The 11989-nt window shown below is 41.6% G+C and overlaps 1 protein-coding gene across 2 annotated transcripts in view; it reads left to right on the forward strand.

Annotated features, from left to right (window-relative positions):
- LOC141777787 (phospholipid phosphatase-related protein type 4-like) overlaps window positions 1-11606 on the forward strand; it is a 48204-nt gene extending 36598 nt beyond the window's left edge. For both annotated transcript variants that reach the window (XM_074652341.1, XM_074652342.1), the window contains exons 9-11: window positions 785-1403; window positions 6441-6576; window positions 7128-11606. In XM_074652341.1, coding sequence (XP_074508442.1) covers window positions 785-1403; window positions 6441-6576; window positions 7128-8263 — 1891 coding nt within the window. In that variant the 3' untranslated portion in view covers window positions 8264-11606. The remainder of the gene's footprint in view (window positions 1-784; window positions 1404-6440; window positions 6577-7127) is intronic.
- Window positions 11607-11989: the final 383 nt, after the last annotated feature.

An 11989-nucleotide genomic window follows, 5' to 3' on the forward strand; every position in this document is an offset into this window, starting at 1 on the left:
ATCTCAAGAACGCCTGTAGGGAATTTCTTCAAATTTGGTCCAAACGTCCACGTGGACTCAAGGATGAAGAGATTAGAATTTAGTTGTCAACGGTCAAGGTTCACTGTGACCTCACAAAACACGTTTTGGCCATAACTCAAGAATTCATTCATGCTTATTATGACAATTTCGCACAACTGTCTAACAGGATATGATGATGAAGTGATGACATTTTGGACAGACATGGATGTAAACTGTATCTTCACTGGCTGGCGGAGGCATTGAACCATGAGGCGGTAATTTTAGTTGCATATGTTAAAGGATCAAAGATAACAGAGCGTTGTCTGACATTTATTCAAGAGCGTGTGTGAATGAGTATTTAGATTAGATCCATAGCAGCCTCTGCCATTAGTGTATGAATGTGTGTGTGTATGGGTGAATGCTGACATGTAGTGTGAAGCGCTCTGAGTGGTCGGAAGACTAGAAAGGAGCTATATAAATGCAAGTCCATAAATTGGTAATTTGAGTGCACAAATTAACAAATTTATTAAGCTGAGAGAACATTTTATTCATTCAAGAGCATGAATTAGTAATTTTCTCCATGATACCCACTGGGCTCCCTACTAATATTCTATTGTGATTATTGTTCATTCACATTGTTGCAGTTAGCATACTGGTAACTTGCCTCACTGGTCAGCCGTGTACAATTGCGAGTATGACATCACTTCAATGAAATGCAGATGCACTGTTGCCGTGATTGTCTTCGGTTTTGTTGCTCATAAAGTTTCTTTGCCCCTTCCTCCAGGTCCCACGGAGGCTCCTCATTGGAGGAGGGTCGCATTCCACGCCGCCACGCCTCCATCCACGCATCAATGGACTCGACCCGATCCAAACAGCTGCTCAGCCAATGGAAGAACAAAAACGACAACAGGAAGCTATCCCTGCAGGTGATGGATGGAATAAGACCGGCGTCCTCTTCATCTCCTCAGAGGAACATGGAACTGCGCTGCTCCTCTGAACCTTCTGCCATGGGCCTGGAGGCAGAGCTCCGAGGTGGGATGCACCTGCCTTCACTCATCACTTGTCAGGAAACAGAGCTGCGTGCTGGGGCCCACATCCCAGCTCAGTACATGAAACTCGCAGCGAGCTCTGTTCCTATGACCAATCATAATCACATGACCCATAATGGGAGCACCGGATTGGCCGGCGGGGCCAGAGTGTCTATCCAATCCCGGCCTGGATCCTCCCAACTGGTTCACATTCCTGAGGAGGAAAACCTCACCTGCAAGGATCAGGAGAGTGAATCAGAGGACAGCATGATGGATGGGGGTGGGTCAGTGAGGGAAAAGTGGCTGAGAGTGGCTGAGAAGACCAGCATCCCCTGCAGGCCGCTCAGTGCTGGAGGACAGCCTCGTCTCATGCAGGTTAATCCTTCTTTTTCTTTACCAATTTTACCTATTTTTAATCTATCTGTCTGTTGTGAATCTAAAGCAAGTCAAGTGCTTGTTTGATGACATTATATCACATTCATTCAGAAGAGCGTTTTGTCCAAAGCGACACACATTAAGTGCATTCAAACTAGATAGGTATAAGCGTTTGATTTGAAGTCTATCCCTCCCAATCAAATAACCAAAAATATGTTAGTGGGCAACTAGAGGTCAAAAACTTGTTTTCTTTTTTATTCTAAGAAAGTGCTAGCATGAGGGTGTCGAGGTGAACATAGACAGGTCTCGGCGAGGGCATCCTTTCCCCTGAAGGAACACAGGCTTGTCCAGGTTAAGCTTTAGGCCAGTGGTTTTCAAACTTTTTACATCACGTACCACCTCAGAAAATATTTGTCTCTCCAAGTAGCACCATTATGACCGATGTTAAAATACAGTAGCGTAGGCCTACCCTATTCAGCAATGCAGAGTTCACGCAGGAGGCAAATTTATTCCTAATAGTAATATTACTAAATGTTGACTTTTGTCAGCCACAGCCATGCTGTACAAAGGGGTAGCGCTAGAGCTGGCATAAAACCATAATAATAGTTTCCGTTTGGAGCCAGGATTGCAGTGTTTTTGAACCCTTCATCATTTTAGCTACCTCCGCTTACTATCTTGTCATCACAGTTTAGCTTGTAACTAATCGAGAATGTTTGCACGCACTACTACCCAACTACGTAGCTGCTACGTGGTGGGGGTAGTAGTAGTAGCGGGGCATACGTTTTTTTGTTTCAAAATAAAAATATTACAGCAAAGCCAAAACTTATTTTAAATCCCATTTCGGTGATCTCATGGTTAAGGTATTTTTATTTGTAGTAATATTTTGATAGTATTATATGTTTTTAAATAAAAAAAAATTTCAGAGATTCCTCCGTGTACCACTAGCGGGAGCCAGTGGTACACGTACCATAGTTTGAGAACCACTGTTTTAGGTGATGCGTTACATCCACTCTGAGATATCTGAGAAGAATAGTTGAGTGTCGTCAGCATATAGCAGTGTATGCTGCCGTGTATGACAGCACCAAGCATCCTTGTTTAGAGGGAGAATAGGAGAGGGCCCAGGATGGAGCCTTGTGGAACCCCCGGATCCTGCATGGTTTAGAGTGACCTGTCAGTGTCAGGTTGGGTACACACAGAGGCTGAGACACCCAACCTTTTAAGGGCCCAACACAGCCGACTGGCTCAGAGGTGTGAGAACAGAGGAGAGAGAGTTTACTCTGTCTATAGTTGACTTGATTGACTGACAGACCGAGATCAACCATCAGAACTTAATCAAAGACAGTTCTGATGGTTGATCTCTTAAATTCCCAAATGTTCATGTAGTGAATCCACCTTCTTAAATGTGATGTTTCCCTGCTTTTTCCGTTTCATATGATTGCAAAGTGAATGTCATAAACTAGGGATGCTAATTTTCTTCTTTTTAACCAAAAACTGACCCTCATTAATCGATTATTAACAAAAAAAAAGTTTTTTTTAATAAGAAATTGTTTATTTTAACGTGCAAAAGCAGCACAAACAACAACAATAGAACGTGTGGATTCACATATCGGCTGTCTACCCTGCAGCGTTGTGAACTTAATAAAATAGACAAACACGAAAATATACAACTTAAATAAATATTTAAATAGGCTAAACTGCAAAATGGTAGCCAATCGGACAAAAACAAAAACACACATTGAATCATCCAGCACAGAGACTGTTACATAACCTTTTGCGCAGATGAGCCTATTATTCTCCAGTCTCGTGTAGGGAAATATTTTAGAATTTATTAAAATAAATAGCAAATAGGCCTAGTAGTAATAATAAATATAAGAACCAAATCAGTAGGCCAAGTAATAAATAGCCAAAATGATAATAAGCCAACAGGTTTTTTACAAAAAAAACTTTTACAGACCTCAAAATAGGCCTAAAATAAAACAAACAGGCCAGGCCTACCTCAGTCCTCAGCAGAGCTCTTCTACGGGTTTTTATTTAGAAAGAGCAACATGTGGCTCAGATGGTACCGATGTTCCGGGAACGCAGAGATAGCGCCTCGCTAAAGTCGCCAGCCTCGGGAAGCACGTCTGATTTCCTTTCCACCAGTCAAGAGGATTAGTATCCAATGAGGGGGGGTGGAGGTGTCCACCTCTGCTTCTGGGTCATTAGCTTGTTGAGGGGTGCTGTAGTCATTTTCAAGGAGCGACATCATGGCATTGCCCTGACGGCGTGGGCTGCAGGCATCGCAGGTACCACTGCTGTCTCATCATCTCCCCCAGTACCGCCAGTGCCAGCCTCCTCTTCATCACCATCAGTGTCCACTGCCAAAGTAGTACAGATTTCCTAAAGTTTATCTTTTGCAGCCTCTCTCTCCCTCGGTGCCAAAAAATTAAAGTGTTTATGGCGAGGGTTTGGTGATCAGCGCTGGTTTGGTAACCAACTCATCCGTGTCAATCTGGGATGAAAAAAATATATCTTAATTAATTTCCCTCTTAACGATTGTTGTTATTTTTGTACATTGGAAACTTCTATGAAGTGAATAAAGTGATGTTACGAGTTAATCTTTTTCTACTAAATCATCATTCTTTAATGAATTTAACTTGTCAGTGAAGCAGAATATAGGCTATCGTTAGATAAAATAATGTTTAGATCACGTAAGTCTGAAACAATCCTACGCTCCACTACTGGAATGTAATTCTACAATTAGTATAATACTACTACTATTAGTGTAGCCTAATCTTTGTCTGCAACTGTGCAGAAATACCGGGTTTAAACACAATGAATAGGCATGCAAAAAAAGAAAATAAAAAGCTGCACAGCATTCAAACGTTAATATATTATATTATATTTTTGAATATTTTAGGAGTTCCTTCCTATAGTAGACAGGGCTATTTAAAAAATACACTTACGCTTATATTAATTAACTAAAATTAAATAATCTTCCCCCATGCGGTCGCTCTACTGCCGAACCTCCGTCTTCAACTCTGTCAGTCTTCGGCTGTCATCCTCAGCTCTCATCAGGTGTTTGTTTAGGAGGCTGAAGGCGATGGGCTAAATGTTGGAAACTGACACGTCATTTTCTGCGGAAACGGCGATGGTCGCACATTTTAAAGTCTTCAACAAAGGCGCAATCTCCTCCATTATCTGCCGGCATTCATCCAGGATCTCGAGGGTTCTGGCTTCTTGCAGCTTTGTTACTGATCGGTCGGACACAACAGCTGTAACTGCCCACCGTTGTTCAATAAGTCTTCCGAACATGTTGCACACCAAGTTCCATCTAGTTTTGCATGACTGGATGAGCTGGTGTTTCGGAAGTTTAATTTCAACGTAACACATCAACTTCCCTTTCCCGGGCCACATTAACCAGCTCTGACTGGGGGATCCCGAGGCGTTCCTAGGCCAGTGTGGAGATATAATCTCTCCACCTAGTCCTGGGTCTTCCCCGTGGCCTCCTCCCAGCTGGTCGTGCCTGGAACACCTCTATAGGGAGGCGTCCAGGGGCATCCTCACTAGATGCCCGAACCACCTCAGCTGGCTCCTTTCAACGCAAAGGAGTAGCGGCTCTACTCCGAGACACCAGCCACCCTCCTGAGAAAACCCATTTCTGCCGCTTGTACCGGCGATCTAGTTCTTTCGGTCATCACCCAGCCCTCATGACCATAGGTGAGAGTAGGAACGAAGATTGACCGGTACATCGAGAGCTTTGCCTTCCGGCTCAGCTCTCTTTTGGTCACAACGGTGAGGTAAAGCGAATGCAATACCACCCCCGCTGCTCACTCGCGAACAAGACCCCGAGGTACTTGAACTCCTTCACTTGATTCACAAATTAGTTAAATTAGTACAAATTAAGGTAGCTAAAGAAAATAGTTGTTCGGCAAACTAATCATTACTAAAGGTGCATTGGCTTTTTGCTGAGCTTTTAATCACAACTCAGTCTTCAGCAGATGGAATTTCATTGAATTGGCAACTTTAGTTGGTTTAAATATAATTTCAATCTCTGGTAAGAACAAGAAAATTCCATTCTTCATTTACGCGCAAGAATCCATTTTGGATTACATGGCTAAATAAATGAAAAGATGGACTGGTGATGTAGTGATGTTAATGCTCTGACCTTAGATTGTAATACTCATTATTTTCTGTCAACAAGAGTGGCTGTTTTTTCTTATTGCCAAATGCAGTGGTGCAAGAAACAAAGAGAGTTGAAGTATCTCAAGATGTCACCTATATCCTTGACCTCATAGAGTCAATAGCCATATTTCCATTCAAATATTTTTATACGCATTTTGAAGTATTCCATCAGAAAAGCTGTATGGAAACGGCAAAAATTAGATAAAACCTAATCAATTGCACAAAAAAAGTTTTTACTCTCGCTTGAGGTAGTATTTCTGTAAAGAAGGACTTGAAAATCAAGAGAAAGTCTTTTAAAGGTTTAATAAACACTTGCAAGTGGGCAAACAACCATCAACATAATGTTCAAGGCTGAGAGCCCAGAGGCTCTCCGTTTCGTGACATTTATACCCTTGCGTGCAGGCTCATAGTCGTATATCTTACATTGTCTATCTGACTGACACTTCTGTCCTTTTTAGGGTTACTTGTCCTCAAATAGGCTCTACAAGTTCGTTGACTAGGTGACCGACACCGAAACAGAAATAGGCCTTAAGGGCAATGAGTGTCACCTGTCATGACCTTAGGAATGTGCACATGTTTGTATTTTTCCAACACAGTAGTTTTTGCCGTTGTCGAAAAAGAGTTGATGCACTAAATGGGATATGGAAACGCCTTTGCTGAATAAATTCTGACAAAGCGAACATTTAATTCACATGATGCAGGCTGTATGTTTTGCGGACAGCTGCAGTCATATCCCTTTTGTTAAAATGTTCCCAGTTGTAGCAGTAGCACTCCACCTACAAGAAGAGCAGGTTAGTTGGTGATGAGTATACTATCCCAGCAGCCAGTCAAACTTTGAATAGCTCACATTTCACTGTCATCCTCTTATTCCAGGTGATAGCCTTATCCAAACAGCAAGGTCTGCTTCACTCTCCACGGTCGGAGGATGGTGGCAGCATTCGGTACCGAGCCCTGACGGACCAGGACCCATCACCACCGGCCTCCACCACTGGAGCAGTGGGAGGAGGAGGTCTGTACTGCTAATAGAGTATAAAAAAAGATGCAGTCCTTGCTGTGTTCAAATCCAATTGTGCAGATTGGAGGGAAACTGGTCCCTCCGGTCCTTTGTTTCTGCAGAGTTAGCAGCTTGTCGCTAACTTGCTTTGTTCCTGTTGCCTATTAAGTTAGCTGGCAGACTTCATTGTAGTCCCTGGCGCTAAACTTTACTCTGAGTTAGTGGTGCAAACTGAGCTAATCAGGAATCTTAAAAAGGTAGGCACTTGCGTCTTCTGCATTAGAAGAAGTTCTTGTAGGCTATAGCTGTTGAGCAAGTCATAAGTTAGAGCTCAGAAGTTGCTTCTGCAGGTCCTATTCTGAAGGTGAGAGGAGGAGAAAAGAGACAGAACAAAGGAAAGCTTTCTGTGGGCGGAGTTAAGGACTCCAAGGATCATTGGACTCTGCTGCGTAGTGGCAGTCACATCAGTATGAGCACTGTGCCTTTAGATTAATGGATTTAAACATTCAAGAGGATTATTGTTAGCAGTAGAAGATAATTATTGATCATTTGTCTTGTTCTGTTAGGAGGAGGTTTGGAAAGAAGTGGCAGTATAGTCCGTGTTGAAGCCCACCCAGAGTCCAGATCAAACAAACCTGTGGTGAAACCTCCGAGCACCGACGGAAGTGGCTCCTGGCGATGGAAACCACCGGATCCACGAGCTTCTCTCCGACAGTCGCCTTTCCCCCTTAACGACCTGAACAGACACACAGACAGCTGTGATTCGCTGAGGGATGGAGGGTCGGTGGATGGGCGGAGGAGCGTAACAGGAACCGAATCGGAGAGCGAGGGGGGAGGAGATGTAGTGGGAGGAGGACCAGGAGGAGGAGGTGTGTACACAAACCATCCACATGTTGTACACCCTTTACATCCCTTACACCCCAATAACCCCAACAACTTCCAGCACCCTAATTTTAACCCCAACAATCCCAACTTTAATAACGCCCACTTTAACTTCAACCCCAACTCTGCCAACTTTAACCCCAACTCTGCTAACTTTAACCCCAACTCTGCCAACTTCAACCCCAACTCTGCCAACTTCAACCCCAACTCTGCCAACTTCAACCCCAACTCTGTCAACTTTAACCCCAACACTATCAACTTCAACCCCAACTCTACCAACTTCAACCCCAACTCCGCCAACTTTAACCCCAACTCTACCAACTTCATCCCCAACTCTGCCAACTTCAACCCCAACTCCACCAACTCCAACATGCCATTCCCCCCCGCTGCCACCTTTGCTCCTCCCTTCCACCCCCACCCTCAGGCCATCACCACCATCCGGGTCACCCCAGTGGAGGTAACGGCTGCCAGCAGCGACGGTGGTTCAGACTCCCAGTCGGCTGCCTCGTCCAGCCGTGAGTCCACCTTGAGGAGGAAGAGTGGCTCCAACACAGCCCACATGCCCGATCGAGGGCCCACCCCAGACCTCCACAATAACCACCGCCTTTGTGATGACGGTAACCGCATCGACAACGAAAGCAGCAGCCGTTTCCACGAAAACCTTCGAAGTTTTCAAGAGAACCCCATCCACCCTAACCACCCCAACAGGCAGTTGCAGGGGATGTTTAGCCGTCCCAGCCCAACTCCTCCCCCTACCTTACCCCGCCCCCTCCTGACTCACACTCCGCCTCCTACTCTGGGGTTGGCCTATAAAGAATGAGACGCTCAGAGGTAGATTCATCCATCTATACCTGTGATTAAATGTGTCCCAATTGACCAGTACAACATTTCAATGGAGATGCTGCATGGGCCATTCAGAACTTTAGATTGAGCCAAAAATGAAAGGAAATTTGGTTAAATCTGTCCACCACCCAGGTTCAGCCAAAAGGGGGTGGCCAAAAACGTGTTAGTCCCACCCACCTCTCCCCTGGCCAATTAAGGCACAATAAATGGCCAATTGTGTCCCACCAGCACCCCAGTTGGTTTAGAACCCAACTGAATAAATGTTATGTCTTACTAGGAGACGTACTGTAAGCTTATTAAAACCTATTAGCAAGAGGTTCACAATCCTCTCGGGGTCTAAAGCCATAGAGACTCCTACACAATTAGCCCTGCCCACGATCTCCAACTGGCCAATAAGAAAGGACTATAGTCAGGGCCCAAAATAAGAGGGGCGAGTTTGATTCAACATTTTTCCTTGTGTGTTTTTTTTTCATCTGGATACACCAGTCCGTTTTTGTAAATGTAATAAATTGGGTGCACTGGCTTCAAAGGCACAAGAATAATGGGCTAAATAAACTGCAGACCCTTTGACTCAGTCAGAAGGAGAGTCTCCAGCCTCCTCGGTCCGTCCCACAGCTCCCTGCAAGCGAGGATGGATTCAGCCTAATGACTCTGACCCCCTTTCCTCTGACTGCTAGGTCAGCTGTCAGTGGGATAACATTCTTATCATCGACATTTATACATACAGTATATATTCTCAGCTCTCATCGTTTTATCGAACACAGGTAACAATATCGATATATAAACTTTACAATGTAACCACATGCCATTAGATGGAAATTTGCATTCAAAGCCCATAACTGTGCTGTGTTTGTACATATGAATGTGGGTGGCCACAGTGGAAATTAAACCCACAGTCTTAATTGTGTCTGGGCTACAAGGAGTCCCTTTTGGGCAATAACAGTATCTCTTAGTTCATGGTGGTATTGTGTTTGTGTTGGATAAGAACAATATCATGAGACATACCTTGTGTTTAAATATAGTTAAACGAGCGCTCTATTTTTTACATGCTGTGTTTTAATGATGTGCAGTATCTGAATTATTGACTGTGTAGTAGCTGTACTGTACACTAGCACATGCAGCATGTGAGTCATCTAAACAAACTTCGACCGCACACAAGTCCAAAGACTGAGGGAAGTTAAGTATTTTTTTCTTTGGTTCATTTTATGAGCTCATCATGTTTAGGGCAACTATTGGGAAAAAATAAATCTAATATATCTAGCATAAAATCAAAATATTTTTGAAAAAAAAAAAGTTGCAATGTTAAAAGATAAAGTTGTAGTTATATGTGAAAAAGGTAATATTATCTGATGATTTTACAAAAGAAATGGCAAAATATTACGATACTAAAATGTTTTAACAAGAAATTGAATTTAACAAGAAAGTACAATACCACATGAATACAGTCATCATCATACAACAAATGTTTGTATTTTTGAGAAAACAAAGCAATAATTAAATAATATAGTGTAATTTTACTAGAAAGTACAATATTACAAGGATAAAAGCAGAAATAAAAAAGGCATTACAGTTACAAAAAGGTCATAATGGTACATGAATAAAGTGTAATTTTACCAGAATTTACGATACAGTAAAATCTTACAAAAATGGTAATTTTAAGAAACATATTCTAATTTACTAGAATTAAGTGCAATTTTAAAAGAAAGAATTCCAGTTATACTTATAAATCTGAATTTAAAAATAAAAAGTCATAATAATACAAGAATAGTGTTAATTGTATGAGAAAATGTCATAACATCACAAGAAATGAGTAATATTGCTGAAAAAAGTCTGTATTTCAAGAAATACTATAAATGTTGTCATATTTGGAGAACAACAAAATGTCATATATATGTATATATATATATATATATATATATATACATATATATATGTATATATATATATTTGTGTGTTTTCTTGTTTTAGCATTGCCTGGCTGTCAATATAGTTGCTATTTTTTCCAAGCAGAGGATTTGACACCTAAGATGCCTCAGATCTCTGATAAAACGGTGCAGACTTTTGAAAGTTATCCTCAACAACCCTTGGTGAAGAATATTAATATAAAGATATTAAAAGAATTTTACAATTTTATTCTGGAAACATTAAATTTTTTATCAGAAAAATTACAACTTTATTTTCATAATATTGTGACTTCTTTTATTGTAAAACTACAACTTTCTTCAACTGTTGAAACTTTTTGCTGAAATAACAATATAATAATTCTCTCACTTTTCCCCCCCTTAACAGTGGCCCTATTTCTCAGTTATGATATTTCACATAATTTTTCTTTGGTATTTTGCATGTGTGGTTGAATTCATGAAGAAGAAAATATTCTGACATTTCTACTTCACAAATGTTGGAGGAAAACAATTTTTTGTTTTGATTTACTGTTTATTGATGACCAGAAACAACACACCATTTGGACATTGGACATTACTCATCATTTTCTTAGCCCAGTATTTACATTCTTTGTTCAACTTAGTGCCCAAGTGCCATCAAAAGAAAAGTCATGTGGCTGTGGGCTAGTCACATAGATAGGCTGTGCTAGTACAGGACTGGAATGACTCTCAGCAGTCAGTGTTTTGATGGAAATCTGCCTGGGACCATAAAGATCCACAAGTTTGGATCATGTAGAATTTAAGAAAGCACAATTACTGCAGCTTGATACATTGTCAAACAGATGACAGAACACAGTGGATATTTATAGCTGTGTACATATTTATATATTTCTCTAAGCTCCCACTTCTGGTCAGATGTCTCTTTGATTATTGCATTTGTAGGTACGGGGGCCATGACGAAGATTTAGGCGATGATGTGAGCTGGAGATGACGATGTTGCTGCTAATATGTTTTTAATCGAATAGCTGAGTGGAGAGGACTTATATTCTAATATTTAAACATTTATTATCGGAAGTATTTTAGTTAAACAAGCTGATATATCAAGTGTATATGGTTGAATGTGACTCTTCAGCTCCTTTAAATGTTTCTTTTTCTAGCTAACAATAAAGAATGGACACAGTTAAATAATATGCAGAGTTTGCAAGCCAAGTGCCCTGATTGGTCAACAAGAGAAACTGATTATGTTTGATGAAAAGGATTCAAGAAAGTGTCCATGTCCATTCTCATGGTAATCGGTGATCTAGTTTGATGTTTTTTGGTTTTGTTGCTGTCGTTATTCATTTTAGCTGGAAGTTTGAAGAGAACAGGCAGTAGCTGGTGTGAACATTTGGAGTGGTATAAAAGCAACCCAGTCGCCAGAAAATTGTAAATTGTACATTTCCGCAAACCATGGGATACGTTGAATGTCAACGTTTCTGAACCAAAAATACGTTCCAGAAATATTTTTCGTACCAGCCTCGTATCACGCTTGCAGAAACGCACAACGTAACAATCGTAACAACGTAACTAGCGTAGATAAATAACAACCGCCCAGACTAGCGGACTTTCTTACGTACAACGTTACGTAACAAGCTTAAAGGCAAAGTTCAATAACATTATTATACAACGCAACTTCCAATAACGGTCGCTCGATATATTACATGACTTGCTCTGCGCTTAGCTCGCACTACGTCACTCGCTCTGACTGGATGGAAAAACAGCAACATTCGGCGTATCTATGGTTTGCATAGATGTACAATGCCAACGTTTTTTTCCTGGCGGCC

This window comes from Sebastes fasciatus, chromosome 11, assembly GCF_043250625.1.
Source record: "Sebastes fasciatus isolate fSebFas1 chromosome 11, fSebFas1.pri, whole genome shotgun sequence".
In the NCBI taxonomy this organism is placed as follows: domain Eukaryota; kingdom Metazoa; phylum Chordata; class Actinopteri; order Perciformes; family Sebastidae; genus Sebastes; species Sebastes fasciatus.